Consider the following 24,232-nt stretch of genomic DNA (forward strand, 5'->3'; position numbering starts at 1 on the left):
AGTTCCTGGAACCAGCCCACATGTGGCTCTAATCAAAACAGTTTTTCGAGGTACCTCAGATGAACAGTAAAGAAGAGCACACACCCAAGGGTTATGCCCTAATGGCCCAGGCACAGCAAGCCGAGGGCGATGCCTTCCCCAGACGACTGTGGTGGCTCTCACATTCCAGTGCGCCAGAAACAGCCTGAGAAACTTGCTGAACATGTCCTTTGCCAAGCCCCCTTCCCAGAAAGTCAGATTCAGCAGCTCTGGGGCAAAGCCCTGTCATCTGCATTTCTAACAAGTGCTGCCAGGAGGCTCCAATGCTGACAAGCTGCAATCCGCACTTGAGAGATTGGCCCATCGGTGGTTTCCGAACCTCACCAGCTGGTTATAAATTTCTAAGCTGTGCTCCTACAAGTACAGACTCAACTGGGCAAGAGCAGACAGGGGAACCTGACGGATGTGCCCCAGGACGATCTGGATGCAGTACTAGAAACCACGGGCGAGGTGACATCCTGTCTACTCAGCCTGGCAACAGAAACCATGCAGCTCTGGGCTCATTTACAACCCTCTGCTCCTCCGACACACCAAATGGGCTGACTCTTAACCCATCTCTTTGGGACCCCTGCCATGTCCCACCTCTGTTCCATCCTCTCCACTGCCCGTCACTGCCCAACCATGTACATCCTTCCCATCCTTAGCAGGAGCTCGAGTCTGCCTTCGGAAATCACATCCTTATCTTTTCATGAACTCCAGTCCACCCAGTGCTGCCTCTCTCACTTGACAATGACCTACAGATGTCCAGGCACCCCTGCTTAACTCTTGGACGATGCTGGTCTCACCTTCCCAGATCAGTGATCTGAAAAATGCTTTTTTGCATTCTCTGGGAGGCCTAGCAAAGCTACCTAATATTTAATGATTATTGATCTCAAACCATTCCTTGTTTATTTAAAACTGCTACTCAACCGATTACCGCCTTGCACGAGGCTGAGTTACACAAGGTTTCTGACATTCCAATTTTTCACATATTTTGACATTTTCAGACAAAAATGGCATTTTCATGTGGCTTAACATAATATATCCAACTCACGGTTGCAAACATAGTCCCAGCCCAGCTGCATGTGCTGACAAAGCAAAACTGGGTGGAGGTGTGTGGTGGTGAAGCCCGTGGGCCACCCTCAGGGCATGTGAGTCATGAGAATTACACAGAATATGAAGACAAGTAGCACAGATGTGAGCCAGTTCTAATTAAATGTCAATGAAAGTAAAGCTCCTGTTCTTGCCCTGAAATTTCTTTTGGACTCCATTCATTATTGTTTAATCTTGTAAAATATCTGTACTCAGACTAGGAAGGCAGGAAAAAGAATGCTTCTGTAACCACGTATGAAAGGGAAGAGCTTCAAAAAAGGTGGAGGGAGAGTGGATGCAGGACTTCCGAGGTGGCAGGGTGTAAAGAATCCATTGGTCAATGCAGGAGATGCAAAAAATTCAGGTTGGATCTCTGGGTTGGGAAGATCCCCTGGAGGAGGAAATGGCAACCCACTTCAGTATTCTTACCTGAGAAATCCCACGGACAGAGGAGCCTGGTGGGCTACAGTCTATGGGATCACAAAGAGTTGGACACAACTATGCATGCACACAGAGTGTTCAGCTCCCAATTCAGGCAACTCACTGGGGTCAAAGGTGTCACCGTAAAAACAGCAAGAATGGCTGTTAAAGTGGCTGATAAAGTGGCTCCAGCCTGTAACTGCCCATTAAATACATGCAACGCACACCACATGTTTTATCCCCAACTCTACTTGGGCTTTTAGCAGATTAAAGAAAAGGGGCTGAACTGAATGGCGTGGTTTTCATCTTCTAAAATGCTTGACCAATAACCAAGACTTTATTTGCCTAGTCTTACCCCAAGAAAACAATGTGGGCCAAACTGTGCATTTCACATGATCGTCTGATGAGTGACAAATTACAACACACTTCGGTGACCAGGCTTCCCACATTTCACAGGTATTTAGGAGCTTAGACAAGTCATCTCTGGTGGTTACCCACACACAGGCCCTGTGATGGGATTAAGACCGTGGACCAGAATGTTCACCGTGCCGTAAAGTCAGTGTCGTGAGAGCCGACCTGGTAAAGCTAAGAATCACAATGGGGTCAGGCTGCCTGGTTCAAAGGCTGAGCTGTCATCTGTGGGCTGTGTGATCTCAGGCAAACTCATTCGGTCCTTCTACCAGAATTTACAGATCATTGACTAGTCCCAGGGACTTCTTTGGTGGTCCAGTGATTAAGACTGTCGCTTCCACTGCAGGAGGCACGGGTTCTATCCCTGGTCAGGGAACTAAGATCCTGCATTCTGCGAAGCATGACCAAAAATTAAAAATAAAACAAATCTAAACAAAAACCCAAACACCAATTAGTCCCAGGGGCTTGTTAAGGGACCGGGGATTAAATGGAGAACCTGGTAGTCATGCCGCTGACAGATGTGCTCTAAGCCTCTGTTTCCTCAACTGGAAAATGGGGGCATGACAGTCTCTAGCACATGAGACTGCTGGAAGGAATCAAAGGAACCATGCAGAACCAGAGAACACCCTGTGCCACACTAAAGAGCTCAATAAATGTCATCTGTGGCTCCTGCCACCAGCATCGTGATGCTAAATTAAACTCAACTCACCACCAACTGCAACCTAAGATCAAAATAAGGCTCCAGACCTGTCCTCTGCTTTACCCATTTAAGAAACTCAGTGAGAAAATGGAATACTACTAAGACTACTAGAGAAAGATGAAAAACAGTTCACATGTAATGTTATGTGAAAAAAACTTTTTTTAAAAGATTCCCAACAGCAGCAGCGAACACTGAAAATAGCACTTACTACATACCAGGCATTGTTTTAAGCTCTTCATATTTATAAATAAATAATATTCTCCAAACCCTGTAAGGTATATGATATTATCTTCATGTTACAAATGATGAGACTGAGGCTCAGAGATGTTAAGTAATTTGCCCAAAGCCACACAGCCAACGAGTCTCACATCCAGGATTCAAACAATAGGCTCCAGGATTTGTGTTCCTTATGCGCCTGTCTGCTACAGCCCGGTGGGGGCAGTGTTCTGCGTAGCAGCTGGATGGGAGTTGGATGGGTACCATGGTAACAGAAGGGGGAGGGAGAGAGGAGGTCCCTTCCCTGGCTTGTGCAGCTACTCACTTCGGTAGGAAGAGGACTATGCTTCAGGAGTAGATGAGCACCATTTCTACCCCTCGGTGTATAATCGAGAGCACTGAACATCCACACAGAGACTTGTACACGGATGTTCACAGTATCACTACTCACAGTGGCCACAAAGTGCAAACGATTCTGATGCCCATTACCGATGGATGAATAAACAAAATGTGGTCCATCCATACACTGAAATATTATTTGGCAATAAGAAGGAACAAGGGACATGCCACAACGTGGGTGAACCTCCAGATCATCATGCTAAGTGAAAGACACTAGTCACAAAAAGCCACCTGTTGTTCTTGTGTGAAATATCCAGAATACAGGCAAATCCAGACACGTAATAGACTAGTGGCTGCCAAGGGGAGTGACTGCTAACAGAGGCAAGGGTTTCTTTTTGGGAGATGAAATATAGAATTAGACAGTGGCTGATGGTAGAACAATCTTATGAATACACTAAAAACCAGTGAACTGTATACTTTAAAAACTGTATACATTATGGTATATGAACTGCATTTTTAAAATAAGACTATAAGACCAACTGTGCTCCCCTCTGAAAATCTCCAGAAGGAAAATATTTATTTTTTCTGTCCACTATGGCAAATGCAATCAAGTTACCACTATACTTGGTTCTACACTGCTTCTCCATATAGTTTTTTAAAATCCCAATATATAACTTTGGCACATCAATAAAAAATACCTGAGAATCTCTAAAAACATAAAACTTTGTAAGTACTATTTCATTCAAGATTATACATCAAGGATTTTTTTTTTTTTTTGGCAATACTCATTTATATTTTAGCCAGAGACAATTACGCAAACACTAACAACTTATATCAGGGGCCTCACAGCATGTAATAGCTAAAAACTTAGATAAATCTTACATTTAATAATTTCACAATTAAAATGGTATTTTTATTCCCCCAGTAGTAAACCCATATACCAAAACCAAAAAATAATAAAGAAAAAAGAACCTATCTTCAATTGTGAGGGTAATAAATATTTTTGAAAAGAGAATTTACCATAAGAATCTATTTTGTGCCCACCAAAAATAATGTATCTGAACTTCAAATTCACATTTTATTCAGGTTGAAATAAACTATATCCCCTGGAGAAAGGAAAGGCTACCCACTCTAGTATTCTGGCCTGGAGAATTCCATGGACTGTATAGTCCATGGGGGTCACAAAGAGTCGGATAGAACTGAGCGACTTTCACTTTCAAACTATACAAAATTGATTTTCTTCACCAAAAATAAAAGCAATATTTTCTGTATTATTCCTACATACACCACAAAACACTTATTTTTGTAGGTTTTCTAGGTGTTGCTTAATACATTGTTTTAATAAATGACACAATAAAATTAAATTCAACAAGAAAACAGTGACACGTAAAATGACTTCAAAGTTAGTACTCAATGTACATTTCATTCCCTACTTCCTGTCCTCTGTAACTTTCTGTGCTGCTTAACACAGCATCACAGTTAAGAGCCATCCTGCCTGACTTGGAATCTGGCCTCTAACACATCTAAGCCGTGTGACCCAGAGCTGGTAAGTTAGCAGCCCTGTACTTCAGCTTCCTCTCTTTAAAAAGGGGTGACAAGAAGTATACTTACCTCAAAAGGCTTGAGGATTAAACACAAATGCATATTTGTACAGTACTTACAACAGTGCCCGGGACACTGAATGCTTTATAAGGGTTATGCATCATGAGTGATATAACGGGACAGAGCTCCACCAACAACAGGACTGGGCACAGCTGAAAATTCGTAAGAGAGGTCTGGGGGAGCAGATGCCAGAACTCCTGACTGCAACTGCTTCTTGAAATGAATCAGATGTCAGAGACATGCAAGTACCCTCAGGAACATAAGCTAGATGACCCTAGTAAGGTTACTGACAAGGCCCTGAAACGTCACACCCGCAAGGAGGAACTGTATATAATAAACAAAGGTGTTGCATGCAAAGTGTGTGTAAATATGTCTATGCAAATACTCAAAAAATTTACTGATGCACAGGGGAAACCATAGGCAATGCTAAAAATGATTTTAAATCAGAGGAGGAAGGAACAACCAAAAAAAAAAAAAAAAATCACCTTGGCTACCAGACAGAGACTGTGTGTGTCTTCTAACACAGAGCACTTCCCCTACCACACATCTAATTGGATTTCTCTCTAAAACCCAATAAACGAGTAAAACGAATCAAGAAGGTCCGTCTCTACCACTGACTCAAGAGCACAAGCTGCTTCTCAGGTTACTCCCCTGGAAATGGGATGTGGCACTTGAACAGAAAGAAGAGAAATTCAGCTTTTAAACAGCTCTTCAGAGACACCCTTGCATTCATGTCCCCCATTTACCATAGTAAATTCAATGTATGGAATGATCTATATGAGCTACCTGAATTTTTCTCATTTGTTTCGAGGCAAACAGAACAAACAGATTTTGTTCTGGAAAAACAACAGGCAAAAACCACTCTTTAAAAATTAACTTCACAATGTCCCTTTTGACTCTGAGGCAAAGAAAGGGAGAAGCAGCCTGTTCCTCTCTGCCTATTAAGGACATGACCACGGCCTTGACGTAAAGCAGGAACAGTTCTGATTTGCAAAGTGCTGCTGGAAGCCATCGAGGCAGCAGATCTTCACAGCAACCCTCGATCTGTCCCAGTGAACACTGAGCTTACAATCTTATAAAGTAACTCAAGCTAAAGATTTACTGAAAGTGACATCTAAGCCAAATGAAATCACTTATAAAAGACTGCTCAATATTCTCAACCAAGTCTCTTCAGGTAACTGAAACCCAGGTGGTGCAAGGAAAATCTTGAGCTGTAATCACTTATATCAGGGGCCCCCAACTTCTGGACTCTGAAGCCTGATGATCTGAGGTGGAGCCGATGTAATAATAAAAATACAATGTTCTATAAATATAATGTGCTTGAATCATCCCCAAACCACCCCTTACCTCCTGCCACAGTCCGTGGAAAAATTGTCTTCCATGGAAACTGGTCCCTGGTGCAAAAGGCTTAGGGACCGCTGCCCCAGATCCTTGTCGCTCAGAGATCAGGAGCACCAGGAAATAGGTTAGAAAGGCAAGGCTGCAGATGCCCCCAGAACCACTGTATGCAAGCCTGCATTCTAAGCACGATCCTGTGCTCTGCACAGACACAAAAGCTTGAGACGCACTGGTCTGGATCCTCTCTCGCTGGTTACACCAAGACAAGGAACACAGTGAGGCAATTAAATGTTTTGCCTTTCAACAAGTACAGGCTTTGCAAGGGCAGTCAGGTACCCCTGTGGTACATGGGGGCCACACACAACCCTTAGCTATCAAGACATTCTCAGAAAGGCTCAGAAACAACCCAAATGGGACATGTGAAATGCTTCCCAGACTCACGACAGGGAGTGAGCAAGGACAGGCTGGTACCTGCAAAGCGCAGAGGAGCGTCTTTGTCCAGGGCGATGAGAGGGGGGTCGAGGAGCACGGTGCTGTCGCTCTCCGTAACTAAGCCATGATACGTGGGCTCCAGCCATGGCTTGTGCTTGTTGACTGTGTTTAAAAACAGGAGGAGGAGAAAGGACATAGGCCAGGTTAGAATCATTATTTTCAACACCACCACTTTTGAAAATATACATCTGTTATCATTAACAAAAAAACCCTCATGAGTCTGAAAGGCCAGCTGCTATTTTTTGTGGCCCAGTCTGGTAACAAGACCCAAGTGGGATGAACTCCTAAAGAAATGCAGACATTATCTGAGGCCAACCCCCGAAGCAACCAAAAATAAGAAATGAACTGCTCTAGAAACTGAAAGAAAAAAGACTGATGGTTATATGGACAGTGTGACAGACCAACTCATACCACCTCTGTTTTCAGCCGATCCTAGAAGAGTTACAAATAGAAATATGTTATTTCTTGGATTAAATGATATAAAATAAACAACATGGCCCTACTGTATAGCACAGGGAACTGAACTCAAAATCTTGTAATAAACCATGGGTTTGCTGATCAGTTGCTAAGTCATGCAACCCCATGAACTATATTAGCCTACCAAGCTTTCCTGTCCTTCACTATCTCCTGAAATTTGCTCAAATTCCTGTCTACTGAGTCAGTGATGGAAAAGAATATGAAAAAGAATATACAGATATGATAAAGATATAAAGAATAAAGATTATGTGTGTATGAGAGAGAGAGAATGTATATATAAGACCCCAAAGACAGCAATCCACCAGGCTCCTCTGTTCATGGAATTCTTCAGATAGGAATACTGGGATGGGTAGCCATTCCCTTCTCCAGGGGATCTTCCCGACCTAGGGATTAAACTCAGGTCTCTCAAATTGCATGCATGCTAAGTCAGGCAGATTCTTTACCATCTGAGCCACCAGGGAAGCCCACATTTAAGGTATATTCTTAAATATATACATATATTTTTAAAGACAGAATCACTGCTGTATACCAGAAACACATTATAAATCAACTATAACTCCAAAAAAAACCAACTTTTTTTAAAGAGATACAAACCACTACATATAAAATACATAAGCAACAAGGGTAGACTGTACAGCACAGAAAAATATAGCCCTTATTTTAAAATAACTTTAAATGGAATATAATCTATAAATATACTGAATCACTCTATCTTACATCTGAAACTAACATAATACTGTAAATCAACTATACTTCAATTTTTTAAATGCTATTTCTTTATGATAATAATGGTATTATTTATTTAAAATTAGCATTACAAAAAGAAATGTAAAACGAATGGGTGAAACAAGATTTATGAATATAAAATTACAAACATAATGAATTAAAAGAAAATGATATGCAAAATTCCTGAAAAATCTGACTGAAAACCGTGATCACGAAAAACCTGCTTTAAAAAATACTAATAATAATCTGCTCTGGGATCAGGATGGCCTGGACCCAGAGTCCAGCACCCCTCTATAATGTGCTGTGTGACCTGGAACACGTAACTGATTTCCTGATCTCAATCTCCTTTTTAAAACATTTTCTTTCGGTGGCCCTGGGTCTTCACTGCTCCGCGTGGACTTTCGTAGTTGTGGCACTTGAACTTACTGCAGTGGCTTCTCCTGTGGCAGAGCAGGGGCTCTCGGCACAGGAGCTTCAGTACGTGCAGCACAACGGCTCAGCGGTTGTGGCCCACGGGCTGAGCTGCTCCGAAGCACGTGGAATCCTCCTAGACCGAGGGTCAAACCCATCTCCCCTGCATTGGTAGGTGGCTTCTCATCCACTGCACCACCAGGGAAGTCCTCAATTTCCTCTTCAGTGAAGCCGGGACCCCCATCCCCAACCACCCACAGGGCTGGGGTGGACAACTGGAGAAGTGACGTTTTTCCTTCTCAGTTGGCACTAGCACTGCTCCTTTCGTGTTTAGGGTAAGAACATCTGCTCTGACAGGCTGCTGACCTGAGAAGATGAATTTGTGGTTTCTGTCCATTTCATTTTTCCCCAGCTGTGGCCCCCAGAGGGTCTGTGCTGAGACTTTCCTGTGGTTGAGGAAAGCCCCTCCCTGGGTTCCTCTCTCCACCAGCCTATTTTGAGCTCCTCCCACAGTTGGAACCTTTCCATTTTCCTCTTATTTTCACCTTCTGAGTATTCACATTATAACCTCAGGATATAGATTAACCATGGAATGACTCATGAAGCTGATCTGATTAAAAGGAATGTTGTTGTTCAGTCACTAAGTCACGTCTGACTCTTTGCCACCCCGTGGACCACAGCCTGCCAGGCTTTCCTGTTCTTCACTATCTCAAATTCATGTCCATTGAGTCAGTGATGGGGGAACAATGGAAACAGTGAGAGACTTTATTTTCTGGGGGGCTCTAAAATCACTGCAGATGGTGACTGCAGCCACGAAATTAAAAGACACTTGCTCCTCGGAAGAAAAGTTATGACCAACCTAGACAGCATATCAAAAAGCAGAGACATTAATTACTTTGCCAACAAAGGTCCATCTAGTCAAAGCTACAGTTTTTCCAGAAGTCATGTGTGGATGTGAGAGTTGAGACTACAAAGAAAGCTGAGCGTTGAAGAATTTATGCTTTTGAACCATAGTATTGGAGAAGACTCAAGAGTCCCTTGGACTGCAAGAATATCAAACCAGTCAATCCAAAAAGAAATTAGTTCTGAATATTCATTGGAAGGACTGATGCTGAAGCTGAAACTCCAATACTTTGGCCACCTGATGCAAAGAACTGACTCACTGGAAAAGGCCCTGATGCTGGGAAAGATTGAAGGCGGGAAGAGAAGGGGACAACAGAGAATGAGATGGTTGGATAGCATCACTGACTCAATGGACATGAGTTTGAACAATCTTTGGGAGGTGGTGATGGATAGGGAAGCCTGGCATGCTGCAGTCCATGGGGGTGCAAAGAGTTGGACACGACTGAGCAACTCAACTGAACTGAGTCAGTGGTGCCATCCAACCATCTCATCCTCTGTCATCCCCTTCTCCTCCTGCTTTCAATCTTTCCCAGCATTAGGGTCTTTTCTAGTGAGTCAGCTCTTCACATCAGGTGGCCAAAGTACTGGAGTGTCAGCTTCAGCATCGGTCCTTCCAATGAATATTCAGGTTTGATTTCCTTTAGGATTCACTGGTTATGAAACTTTATTTCCACATAGTTGGGGCCTATTTCTTGAATGAACTACCCAGATTCTCTTCGGGCAGTCAACCAGAAGTGACTGAAACTAAATTTAAATGTTTAACTGTCTTTCGTGCCGTGTGACCGTGATGTAGTCCTACTTTTCTTTGCTTTAATGATGATGGGACGAGCGGAGACAGTGATGATCAGAAGCACCTGAGCCCCACCTGCACTAACTCCCACGCGACCTACTGAAGAAGCAGAGTGCTCACATGTGAAATTCCAAAGGAGCAGGCCTGTGTCTGTGAGGGGGAAGATGAGCGACCCAATCTCTTCTTAATGACGCCTCCACCAGACATTTTATACAGGCTGCACCCAAACCAACAGCAAGTTCCCTGCCTTCACTTTCAAAGCAAACACAGACCAACAGGGAGCTGGCTAAAGGGTATAGAGGGTTTCGGTTTTGCAAGACGGAAAGAGTTCCAGCGGTTGATTGCACAACAGTATGAATGAATGAACCCAATACCACTGACTCCAACACTTAAAAATGGTGAAGACGGAAAATTTTATGTTATGGGTATTTTACCACATTAAAAAAAAACATTCCACACCCACAAAATAAACTCAGATGGAGCCATTTCTCATCCCCTCTGCTGTCCACTGAGAGCTATTACAAAAGCCAAGTAATGGCCTCCTCCCTATCTCCTGCACTGACTCGTCCCACAGTGGCTGGGGTACCGCTGTGAACATGGGGGTGGCTCAGAGCCTGAGCTCTCAGAACCCATCTACACCAAAGGTCCTGAGGACCCCGAACAACTCTGCCTTAGGAGGGTCCATCTATCTATCAGTAATAATAATCAGTGCTGAAAGTTAAAACCAAAGAAAAGCGTTATACTGTTATTTATTATTAATTCATTTTCAAAAACAAACCCATTGTGAATTAACATGTTAATGAAAATAAATATATATTTTAAAATAGAGTTTACTAGGAAGACTGGCAATGCTTTACATTCTGCAAATCCTTTCCCGGCCCAGCGTGGCAGAAGCAAGCTGGGTTCTCACTGCCACTCCTGCAGCCAACAGGCTGCATTACGATGCCTCATGCAGCCTCTAGGAAACTCCAATGTGCATTCATGAAAAAATGAGGAAAAAGCAAGTGATGTCTTAATATAATTAAAACAGCTTTGACCTCTCGGATGCCCTGACAAGGTCTCTCGCCTCAGGCCTCTGTTGAAGCGTTCCCTCCTTCAGCGCCAAAGAGACTGCGTGCTGGAACTAAAGAATCCCCATAACAAAGACTGAAGACAGGGAATGCCAAAACTAAGACTGGGGGCAGTCAAATTAAAAAAAATAAAATAAAATAAAGAGATTCCCCCCTCCAATTAAGACAGAACCCGCTGCTCTGCCCCCCAGTCCCACTTCCTCTTTCTTTCCTCTGCTACTCCTCCTAACCACGAGCAGTCAGCCTGGGACCTGGGGTAGGCTACCTGGCTTCCCTGGGCCTCAGTTTCCTCATCTGTAAAATGGGGACAGCAACAGCACCCACCTCTGAGGTTCCCATGTGATCTAACCCATCCCATGTAAAATGCTCAGGACGGGGTCAGGCACTCGGGAGATGCCATAAGGGGCTGAGTTGTTACTTCTCCTGCAAACATACACACACAAAACCAGGGTTTCCGGGAGGGCGTGACCCTTTTTCTCTACTTATTCCCAGGACTTAGGATCTCATTCCTCAGGAACTATCTAGTAAGTGAGAAAGAACATACCCATGGACAGTACAAACAGAGTCAGTGCCCTGGTTTACAAATTCTTTCATAGAGAAGAAAGTTTTCATGCAGAGAACTGGGATTAAAAAAAATGTACTGGTGTTTTAGATATTGGGAAGATGTTTATTTTTTGTTTCTGGCAGTTGGATGTTTCAGGAAAAGGAGACAAAAATTTTGGAGAAATCAAAATATTGAGGGATCTGCCTCGACAGGTAAGTTCTCACTAGATTATGAAGGGAACTGTTAATAGTATGAAAGCAAACCTAGACCACAAAGACCAAAAACTTACAGTGCCTCTGGAAAATGTCCCTTCCTCCTGAAACAAGAGACCTAGTAAAGAAGACAGTTCAGCTGGTTGTGGTACAACCTCCCCTTCTCCTCCAGAAATGCCCCACCAGGGGAAGGGTGGGAGGAAGGGATAGTTAGGGAGTTTGGAATAGACATGTACGCACTGCTATATTTTAAATGGATAACCAACAAGGACCTACTGTACAGCACAGGGAACTCTGTTCAACGGTATGTGGCAGCCTGAATGGGAGGGGAGTCTGGAAGGGGAATGGATACATGCACATGTATGGTTGACTGGCTTGGCTGTTCACCTGAAACTATCACAACATTGTTAACAAGCTCTACTGAAGTATAAAATAAAAGTTAAAAGAAAAAACAAGAAGTCACTCCCAGGACAGTGGTGAGTTAAGTGGCTTGGTGCTCTGCATGGGTCCCACAGTTGGTTGCAGCCTTTGAGAGGAGAGGATTCCGGAGAGCACGAAAAGAGCCTCACTTTGCAACCAGGTTGAATGCTTTCTCTAACTGCTGAAACTCCTCATCCTCTCCAAGTCTTGTTAAACTGTCCTACAGGATAGGCTGGAACACTGGCTGGAGTTTCAGATCTAACACAGATAAACAGGCCATTTTAAAGAAAGCACTCCCAAAACCTCCGCTGTTTTTCACTAATCCCTCATTTTAAAACACAGAAGGCTAGGAACTTCCCTGGTGGTCCAGTGGCTTAGACTCCACGCTCCCAATGTAGGGGACCTGGGTTTGATCCCTGGTCAAGGAACTAGATCCTGCATGCTGCAACTAAAACCCAGCTCAACCAAATAAATAAATACTAAAAGGAAAAAAAACTCAGAGGCTATCAGTTCAATTCACTATTGACAATATATTACTAAAAACAATATTCAATTTGTTTTCACATTTAAGATTTTACTAATAAAGTTACAAGCACAGTAAATAAGACTGAAGAACACTATTCCAATATGTGAGTCGATAAAACTCCTGTGACTAAAACTAAGTGGATTTACTTGGTCTAGTAAGAAAGTTAAAAAAAAATATCAGGCCAAGCAAACTGCAGAAAATCTGATGAATTTCTGGCTACCCTAAGTGTAAATGCCTGCAGCTGAAAATGGCTAATGGTTCAAGGGGAATAATAATTGAACAGCTACAGTCCCAGCTCTTTTATTTTTCCCCACTATTCTAATTTTATAGCTCAAATTTCTAAATTGCTACTTAAGCTGGCAGTAGAATGAAGAGATTTGGCCAGTTCCACTGACTGAGCTTTTAAATATTTAATAAATGATATTTTTAATATTTCATCACATTCAAGTGCATTATAAAATATTGATGGAAACAAGTGATTGATGTTTCTGTCATCATCCAAAAAAAGATCACAAATAAAGACATTAGACTACTGGCCATAAGTCCAGGAGCAGGTCACCATATTCAGGGTCTTTACCCAAGTCATTTCATTGCGTTCTAGATCATAAAAAGAAAGCCAACTAAAGTTTGAATGGCATGGCATTAACCAAAATCACAGAACAGCAAGGCTAGCAATCAAGCCTCTGCATGTGTGTTCAGCGGCTGCAGTCATGTCCCACTTTTTGCAACCCCATGGACTGTAGCCCGCCAGGCTCCTCTGTCCATGGGATTCTCCAGGCAATACTGGGTTGGGTTGCCATACCCTCCTCCAAGGGATCTTCCTGACCCAGACTGCAGGCAGGTTCTTTACCACTAAGCCACCTGGGAAGCCTGATCAAACCTCCAAGTGTAGGGTGTCCCTGGGGTAGGTACCTATCATTTTAGGACATGGCTAGTTTTTATGGTTGTGGTAGACTTTAATCATTAGAGACTGCCACTAATTGAAAAATTAAAATGCAAAGAATACAGCAGTCAACTCCAGGGTAACCTGACATATAAAACTTATGTCTCCCTAGCATTGGGTTGGCCAAAATTTCATTTGGGTTTTCGATTCCCAACATATCCCAACTCTCTGAGATAAAAAGAATGGCCCCTTATCCAGGTCACACAAGTCACAGACCCAGGCAAGGTGGTTTCAAAGCCTGCATGCAGTGGCCTTGACATCAACCCAGCACCACAAACAATTGCCTTCTGACTTCTTTGGTTACAAAGAGAAATCTATTGTTTTTCAGAAATCACTGTTTGAGGTGTGACCCTCCTCACTCCAGAATACCTCGCTTGGTCACACAGGGAAGATACTGACATCATAACATATAATGACAGGTGACTTAGTTTTAAGAGTCTGTAGGCATCTCCCATAAATCCTAGATGATGTTACATGTTTTGTTCGCAGATTCAATGTTTAACCGCAATTCATCAAAAAAAAAAAATCTGCAATTAATGAACACTGCCACTAGGTGGCAACATGGCTCAGTGGTAAAGAATCCACCTGTCAAGGCAGGAGACTCAGAAGAGGCGGGTTTGATCCCAGGGTCAGGAAGATCCCCTGGAGTAGAAAATGGCAACCCACTCTAGTATTCTTGCCTGGAAAATTCCATGGACAGAGGAACCTGGTGGGCTACAGTCCGTGGGGTCGCAAAGAGTTGGACACGATTAAGCAGCTGTGCACAGGACAGGCTTTGATTAAAAAAAAAATCCAGCTTTTACCAAGGAATGGGGATGTAATCTGAGTTAGCAGGCCCTTTGTTAAACATGGGAGCTTCCCGTGCAGTTCAGCTGATAAAGAATTGGCCCGCAATGCAGAAGACCCAAGTTCGCTCCCGGGGTGGGGAAGATCCCCTGGAAAAGGAAATGGCAACTTACTCCAGTATTCTTGCCTGGAGTTGTTAAAGATGATATGCCCAGATAGATATCATAAATAATATAAATATAAAATATCCACCTGATTTTTTTTCTCAAAAATATTGAGAATATTAAATATTCTGAAATATTCATAGTCCCCTAATCAAAATATACTGCCTCAGTCATAAACTCTTATTTAAATTAAACCATCCCTGATTCTTCAAAGCAGCTTAACATCAAAGGTCCCCTTGGCTTCCCATCATCACTGACTGGCAGTTTACTCTAAGACATCTTCCTTGAACACCTACTATGCATGTGCACATTGCAAGGAGCTGGGCTCTCAGGAAATCAAGTCACACGCTTGGGAGCACACAAACATGTCAATAACATTCTACATTCTAGACGATGTGGCTACAGTGAAGGGGTTATGCGGTGTACCAGGAACTTCATCAGTCAGCAGGAGCCAAGATGACTGAGGAGCCACCACCAACAGCGTGGCAATGCCCCCTGTGAGAGGAAGGACAGGGCTCTGGAGGGTCTTGCAGTGGAGCTGAACCTTCTGCCCAGAAGGGACACAAGCAGCTCCTAACTCATGGCCAGAACCAGCCACACAGCCCCATGAAAGCTCCCGGGGGTAGGGAGGTGCCATTCTACCCTGTGTCTGGTGAGAGAGCTGGGAATACCAGAGGTCAACTCTAGGAAGTTGAGTATTCCCACTGGAAGTACCAGGGGAGACCCTCATCCCCAGGAATAGCCCTAACAAGACAACAGATTTCTCTGGAGTGAGGGCATTTTATCAGAATAAAGATACATATAAAGGTTCCTTTAAGAACTCAAAACAAAGTTGCTCTATGATTGAGCAATCCCACTCCCTCAGCATGTATCTGGACAAAACTATAATTTGAAAAGATGCATGCACCCCAATGTCCACAGAAACACTGTTTACAACAGCCAAGACAGGGAAGCAACCTAAATGTCCAAGGCTATGTAAATGGATAAAGCTGTGCTACATATACACAATGGAATATTACTCAGCCATAAAAGCAAGAAATAATGTCATTTGCAGCAGCATGGATGAACATAGACATTATCATATTAAGTGAAGTAAATCAGACAAAGACAAATATCATATGACATCACTTATGTGTAGAATCCAAAAGATTTATACAAATGAATGTTATTTATAAAACAGTAACAGACTCGCAGACATAGAAGACAAACTCATGGCTGCCACAGGGGAAAGTGTCAGTGGCTCAGTCGTGTCCAGCTCCTTGCAACCCCATGGACTGTAGCCCATCAGGCTTCTCTGTCCATGGAATTCTCCAGGCAAACATACTGGAGTGGGGAGCCATTCCCTTCTCCAGGGGATTTTCCCGATCCAGGGATTGAACCTGGGTCTCCTACATTACAAACAGATTCTTAACCATCTGAGTCATCAGGGAAGTCAAAGGGGAAGTGGGGGTTAAATCAGGAGCTTGGGGATTAACAGGTACGTGCTACTATATATAAAATAAACAACAAGGACCTACCATTTAGCACAGGGTACTATATTCAGTATCTTGTAACAACCTATAATAGAATCTGAAAATATATGTGTGTAACTGAATCACTTTGTTTTGCACCTAAAACACAAAATCGTACTTAACTATACTTCAATTAAAATAGTTTTAAAAACACATATAAGGTAGAAAGGTAGAAAAACATATGGCTCATTCTAGGACCAGCAACACAGTCATGAACATGTGGCTCTGAGTGAGAGGCTGGGCTGCGACTTAGGGGCAGGTTGTTGAACGATTCTGTACCTGTTTCTGCATCCTAACAGTGAGCATTCCTCTTCTGCTTCACCCATGAGTTCTCTCAGTTTTTTAAACAGTTGTTTGGTCACTTAGTTGTGTCTGACTCTGTGTGGCAACCCCATGGACTGTAGCCTGCCAGGTTCCTTTGACCATGGGATTTCCCAGGCAACCAGTAGAGTGGGTTGCCATTTCCTTTTCAGGAAATCTTCCCAACCCAGGGATCAAACCTGGGTCTCCTGCATTGCAGGCAGATTCTTCACCACTGAGCCACCAGGGAAGCTCCCTTTAGACAGTAAGAAGCTGAGATTTTGGGATCAGACAGAACTTAATAAGTGAGTTCTGTTTCTTACTCATTCTGTAACTAGGGACAGATTGTTGGAACTATTCTGTATCTGATTCTGCATCCTAAGTAAGGAATGAGATCACCTTTCACAACCTTGTGTTGAAGATTACAAGTGAGGTGAATGAAGGGTCCACTCTATGCCTGACACATTGGTATCCAACAGATACTTGTTGCTAAATTAATCATAAGCAAAGAGTATACTTTAGAAGTAACAGCGGGTACCAAAGGACCAGAGCTTAAGAGGCTCAGGAGGTGTTTCCATGACAACCTTCCTGCACCATCTCCCTGAACACGACCTGCAGCCCCAGACCCAGGTGTATTTCATCCCCTCTACTCAGCAAAAGGAGAGAGAGGAATATTATACAGAGTGAAACTGGTAAGTGTGAAACAATAGTGAAAAAGCAGCTGACTTTTTACCGTAAGAGGTAACTTTTTAATCAACCAAAGTAACAGTGCATGGAATTTACAAACAAGAGCTCTCCTTTTCAGCTGAGGTTATTCCTGGTAACAGTTCTGGCTAATACAACATGGGTTTCCTCTGACTTTGTAAAATGTGTTTAAAAAAATTTTTTTTTCTAAAACTGAACATGCTCAAAGAATCACTAGACAAACTGTGTAGGCAGGTCTAAGGGCCTCTTCATCACAATTCCCAAATAAACTTAATGTTAAATAAAGTGTCTGAAAAGTCTGTATGTTAGATATTGTTTAGATGAGGGTTTTCAACCTCAGCACGGCTGCCATTCTGAGCAAGCTATGCCCAGGTGTGACTCATCCCATGCACTGCAGGATGTTCAGCAGCATCCGTGGCCTCCATCCACTAGACGCTGGCACAATCTCTGCAGCTGTGAAAACCAAAAACATCTCTAGCCTCTGCCAAGACTCCTCTGGGGGCAAATGCCCTCCCAGCTGCCAGAGAGCCACTTAGACCTACCACCTTAAGGAAAGCCAAGTTTTTCCACGTTAAAATCATTTAAGGGGTTCAAAAACAGTCAACTTCATAAACTGTGTGTACACCATCAATGGTGAAGTTCATTTCTAAAACAAAATCACCTTTCAGTGTGAAATAAATCTTTGAGAAAACAAGCAATTAATCTTTTCAATGGTACAGTGAAACACTGCTTGTGTTTATTCACATTTCATGTTCACCTATTGTGAACATGCAGCCCTACATGTGAGGTGGTGCCATCTTATAAGAGGAGAGGATGGCAACCTGCCGGCCGCACCTGTGGTTCTGTGTGTCGGGGATCAGGATGCGTGTCACGAGGTGAGACCAGACAGTAAGCAAGAGTTGAAGGGGAGGAGCATGGATGCCCTTCTCCCAAGTTCAAAACACCAATGGGGGGAGCAATAGAGACACAAGCAAGGGAAAGAGATGGTGAGGGAAGACTAACAGCCTCAGGATGAGGGGACAGGAAGGGGCAAGAATACAATCGGGAAAACCAGTTAAAGACGCTGGCAGCAGGGACAAGGTAAGAAAAAACAAGGGGCTGACCCAAGACTGTGGTCTGGTGTCTCAGCTTCCACAGCACATGGTAGATGGGACAGCTGTTCCCCTCCTGGACTGAGAGTTAAGGAGGGACGACGGCTGGGGAGAATACAAGGAAAGGGGCTTCTCAGATTCTCTTCCTTCTTTCCATTGTCCATCCATCCATCGTCCATCCACTGATCCATCTGTCCACCTCTCCACAGTCCATCCATCATCAACCTATCTACTGCCCAACATCCATCATCTATCCATCCACAATCCATCCATTCACACTCCATCCATCCACAGTCCATCCATCCATCATCCTTCATCAATCCATCATCCATTTCCACTGCCCATCCACTCATCATTCATCTACCCATACATACATACATCGTCCACTGATCCACAGGCCATCCATTCATCTTTATTGAGCCACAGGTAGTCTTCTAAGTGCTAAGGAAACAGTGGTGAATAGAACATCTCCTGCCCTTGTAGAGCTTATGTTATGGTTGATTAAAATATTAATTTTAAGCACATTCTGCAAAGGAATTCTTAGGGAACAAAATCACACTTTCTACTATTACAACTTTTCCAAGCAAGAGGCCCTTCTAATTATCCCTTCAAACTTCAAACAGGGTTTTTAATTGTTATATAATATGCATTTACCATCTCAACCAGTTTTAACTGTACCACTCAATGGCATTAAGTACATTCAAACTCAGGACACTTTTCAGCCTGCAAAACTGAAATTCTGTCCCCATTAAACAGATTCTCCATCCCCTCATGCCAGCCCCCAGAAACTATCACTTTACCTTCTGCCTCTTATGACTACACCAGGCACCTCAGAAAAGCAGATATTTGTACCTTTATGACTGATTTGCTTTCATTGACATAATGTCCTCAAGGATCACTGATGTTACAGCATGTGTCAGAACTCCCTCCCTTTTCAAGGCTGAATAGTATTCCACTGTATGTATATACTGCATATGTGCTCAGTCGCTAACTCACGTCTGACTCTTTGTAACCCCATAAGACTGTAGCCCGCCAGGCTCCTCTGTCCATGGATTCTCCGGGCAAGAATACTGGAGTGGGCTGCCATTTCTTCCTCCAGGGGATCTTCCCAACTCAGGGATTGAACCCATGTCTCTTGTGTTTCTTGCAATGGCAGGCAATTCTTTTACTACTGAGACAGCTGGGAAGCCCATGTGTACACTACTCTGTTTATCCATTCTTCCATCAATGGACACTTGGGCTGCTGCTATCTTTCAGCTACTATGAAGAATGCTGTCATAAACATGTACACATACCTTCTCAAGACTCTGCTTTCAATTCTTTCGGCTATATACCATGAAGTGGGTCATAGAGTAATTCTATTTTTAATTTTCTGAGGAAGTGACATACTGTTTTCCATAGCAGCTGCACCATTTTAGATCCCCATCGACAGTGCACAAGGTTCCAATTTCTCCACATCCTCACCGACCCTTGTTACTTTCTGGTTTTTGACAGTAGCCATCGTAATGGGTGAGATCAAACAAGTTCTACATCAGGTAACTTAATCTTTTTATGTAAGATATAAAAGAAAGACTAGAATAATGAGTCCCATGGTCCCACAATTCAACCACTACAATTACCAACACAGTGCCAATCTTGTTTGATTTATACATTCCCATTCCTACCACAAATTTCAAATATTCTGAAATGAATCCCAGATATCATATTAATTCCACCCTTCAATACTTCAACATACATCTCTAAAAGATAATGACTCTTTTGGAAACTAACCATAATGGCACTATCATCTAAAAATTCACAGTAATTAATGTCAAATATCCAGTTAGGATTCAAACTTATCTGTTTTGGTGTATCAGATAATTTGACTTGGTACATCTCTCTGTGATGTGTCATCATGAATTGTACTTTGATCACCCTTAAACAATAATGCCTTAATGGTTTCCACAACGTCCCAATTTTTGTTTCACCATCGAGCATGTTTAATAAGTAAGCTTTTTTTAAAAAAAAAAAAAGTAAGCTTTTTGTAGATGTTCTTTATCAGGTTGAGAGAGCTCCCCTCTCTTCCTAACTTGCTGGAGTTTCTATCATGAACAGGTGTGGAATTCTGTCAAATGCTATTTCTGCATTAACTGATATGACCATGTGATTTTATGAATTTTCTTTAACCTGCTAATATGACGGTTACTGATTTTCTTAGTGATGAAACAGCCTTGTACATGTAGAATAAATCCCATTTGGTCACGGTATAAAATTCTTTTTGTATATCACTGGATTTGATTTGCTGATGCTGTATTGACGACTTTTATTTTGTATCTGTTGGTATTTATTTAGGGCTTCCCTGGTGGCTCAGATGGTAAAGAATCCATCTGCAATGCGGGAAATCAGCATTTGATCCCTGGGTTGGGAAGATCCCATGGAGGAGGGCATGGCAATGCACTCCAGTATTCTTGCCTGGAGAATCCCCACACACAGAGGAGCCTGGCAGGCTACAGTCCATGCGGTCGCAAAGAGTTGGCCACGACTGAGCAAGTAAGCACACAGCACACATGCTGAGATTGTCAAATGTGAAAACACGACACACAGCAGGAGGTTTTAGGGGCGTCAAATGCCCGTTGACACCAGTCCAGGTAAGAATCTATTCCCAAACAGAGTAAAATCTCTATTAGCTGACCCTCAGAAACCTGGCATCTTCCCCTTGCACCTCAATGTAACTGAAAATCGAACTGTAAAATTATGTTTCTTATATGCATGTGGTTCTCAAATTGTACTAGTATTTCATGGTCTTCCAAAGCAACATCTTACCAGTTCATGGAGACTTCCCCACTGACCCTGGGAGAAAGCCAGGAAAGAAATAACGAATGAGGAAAGATACTGTTGCTGCATTTTTAAAGTATGTAAAGGTTAATGACACAGAAAGGCTGAAGGCAACAAAGAAGTTAATTTGAAGCTGAAAAGATAGTTTGCTTTGAATAATGGTGAGGAGTCCAGCTGATAAAGACAGAAGCCTTACACATTTATTGAGAATAATTTTAAAAATAACTTCCAAGAGGACTGCTTCCATCTTGTCCCCCAATTAACTTTATAGAAGGGCATCTTTGTTACATTAGTCAAGAGGTTACTTAAGTAAACATTCTTAACTTCACTGTTAGCAAAAAGATGCAAAGGAAATTGAGTGGGTGGGTGGGCAGATGGATCCACAAGCAATAGAATAAGGATTTCCTTCTTCAAACAAGTTCCAGGTCTGCTCTACAGATAAGTCTGTGACAATCTACTTGTACCATCCACAGCACAGTATAATTACTGATCCAAAGTCATCCAAGGAGTTATTTAGCATACTTCATTCACTATTATCAGGAAAATGCAGACATTTTAAAGTAGCCTCTAATAAATTTTTTTTAACATTTAAGGAGGCTTACTGAGGGACTTTCCTGGTAGTCCAGTGGCTAGGACTCCACACTCCCAATGCAACGGGCCCAGGTTCAATCCCTGGTGAGGGAACTAGATCCTGCAGGCTGCCACTAACAGTTTGCATGCTGCAACTATCGATCCCACATGCTGCAACGAAGACCCAGTGCAGCAAAATAAATATTTTTTAAAAACAAACAAAAATCCTTAAAAAAATTTTTAAATAAAGAGGCTACATACCCTTCAGTTATCCATTATCTCATTTTTTTAGCACTCAAATTTCCACAGTAACTTGTATTTAACTCTTCAAAGTAATAATTAGCAAGTCTAACTGTAATGCCTGTGTTCCAAGGTTAGTCTCCTGAGCTCCATGGATGCTCTCTCACGTGGTAACTGAGAACCTCTTGTGAATGTCACAACTGTGATGCGGCAGCCACTCCAGTGTGGGAGCCTCACGTCCAGTTGCAACATGGCTTCCAACAGCAAAAGGCGTTGCCCAACTCCTCCAGAAGTTCTAGGTGATGGGCGAGGAGCACAGGGCAGACAGTCCTTAAACTTCTGGGAAGGCTGGGGGGTGGGGAGGGGTGTCTCCCTCAGGGTTTCCTTTGGGAAGGGACCAGGCAGAAGTGCTCCAGGCTCACAGGATTCCTCTAGAGACCTGGTCATGAAAACTCCACAACCACCTGCCCCTGTGCTGGGAGCCCTCCCCGCAGCTATAGCCTTCATGGGAATGGAGAAGGCACCTGGCCCCAGTCCCACAAGACCCCACAGTGATGCACGAGGGTGGTTTGCAGGCTGACATCCCCAGGGAACCCTAGGGGTCTTCTCTGACCAGCATGGTGGGCACTCAGGTTAGGCTGAGCGGGCCCGATGAGCCTTCCTTGTGCTCTGCTTCCTCTAGTAGTGGCTGTTTGTGCATGAACACTGAGATATCTCTGAGTGCAGCCTTGTGAGGCACAGAAGAGGTGGGAAACTGGAGGGGCTTATTAAAATTAGTATCCTACCAGAAGAGGGGAGCCCAAACCACAGAGGGCAAAGAATACACTGAATTCACATACCACAGCAGTGCTCTGTAACTGGGGTGTGGGGCAGAACCTTCTAGACCTGATCTCCTGGGCCATGCCCTGGAGTCTGAGCCAATCAGGCTGACCAGGAGCCAGGCAGGTTGGAACAGGACATATGCCCAAAAGTTCTGCTGTGCTCCCCAACAATGAATAGACATATCAAGCGAAGTTCATGAAGAGGCATTTGGAGTGTTCTCTTTAAGGGAAACAGCAATTCTCACTTGTGCTCTCTTAAATGCTTTCTTGCTCTCTGTACACACCAACCCCCCCACCCCCACCTCACCACTATCCCCAGAAAGCCATTTTGCGAGACACCTGTCTTTGGCTTCACTCTTCTAGGATACTCGTAACTGGTACCAACTACAGCCCCTGCTTTTGTTTCAGCACAAGCCCTTTAGCAAAAGCATGTCATGCATGACTATTCCCTGAAATGAGATGTACAGCAAGGCCATGCATTGATTTTTCAGGTCACCCCACCGCCTTTCTGTACATGCAGTGCTGCCAACACACTCATCTGCCTCACCCCATCCCCACCCCATCAGAGTGTTTCCAGATTTTCCTCTTCATTTGTACCAAATCCACACTTACCTGCTCTAACTTTCACCTTTCACAACCCTTCTAGGACTAGTCTGACAAACTAATTTGAGCTGGGTACAAATGAAGAATAATGACCCACAACTGCATTTTGCAACGTATTTATTTCAATGATTTAACGTAAAAGTAGAAACGAAGGTAAGAAACGCAGGCACCCTGCCAGGTGGTGGAAGAAAACATTTTTGGAACAGAGCCCTTGAACGCCTCTCAGTTCATATCTTATGTGCATGGGAATTATTCAGAGTACATGCATTTTTATGCAGTTTCCTACAGAATTAGATAGATAGAATGACAGGAACAAATCTACCACCAAACCACTCTTAGAGCATTTCAAGTCGTTGATATGTACACATCCATCTCTCAGTTTACTCTTACAATGCAAGTCAATCAGGAATCTAGTTATGCAAAAAAGCACCTGCCATGAATTCCTTAAATTTCCTATTCTGCAATGTTATCAGGAAATACAGGCTGGGTTTGCCCTTTTCTTTCTTTTTTATCATCATCACACTTGTCTTGAATTAAAATAGGATAGGGCGCTGTCCTGAAACATAACATAATAGTCCAGTGGTAGTTTCCAAGTTTTGTGTATTTTTTTAGTCTCCTGACCTTCATATACAATGGAAAACTTTATCATATATAGTTCAGAAAAGGCCACAGAATGTTCAAGACTTTGTGACATTCACTATCAATGCAATGTTCTTAACAGCTATTACACAAAGTTCTGTCGTAACTTGACTGGAATTGTCTAATAAACCTGATACAGCTGATTGGTGGGGATAAATGTTTTTACATAGAATTTTAACATTATTTAAAATATAGGGACTTCCCTGGCAGTCCAATGGTTAAGACTCAAGGCTTCCACTGCAGGGAGCACAAGTTCAATCTCTGGTCTAAAAACTAAGATCCCACATACCACGCAACATGGCCAGAAAAATAAAATAAACGTAAAAGTTTTGTGATCA

At 43.0% G+C, this 24,232-nt stretch overlaps 1 protein-coding gene across 4 annotated transcripts in view; it reads right to left on the reverse strand.

Moving 5' to 3' along the window:
* Positions 1 to 24,232, reverse strand: part of CLSTN1 (calsyntenin 1) — a 77,593-nt gene that overhangs the window by 34,958 nt on the left and 18,403 nt on the right. For all 4 annotated transcript variants that reach the window (XM_070474256.1, XM_070474254.1, XM_070474255.1 and 1 more), the window contains exon 2: positions 6,608 to 6,730. In XM_070474256.1, the coding sequence (XP_070330357.1) occupies positions 6,608 to 6,730 (123 nt within the window). The remainder of the gene's footprint in view (positions 1 to 6,607; positions 6,731 to 24,232) is intronic.

This window comes from Odocoileus virginianus, chromosome 11, assembly GCF_023699985.2.
Source record: "Odocoileus virginianus isolate 20LAN1187 ecotype Illinois chromosome 11, Ovbor_1.2, whole genome shotgun sequence".
Taxonomy (NCBI): domain Eukaryota; kingdom Metazoa; phylum Chordata; class Mammalia; order Artiodactyla; family Cervidae; genus Odocoileus; species Odocoileus virginianus.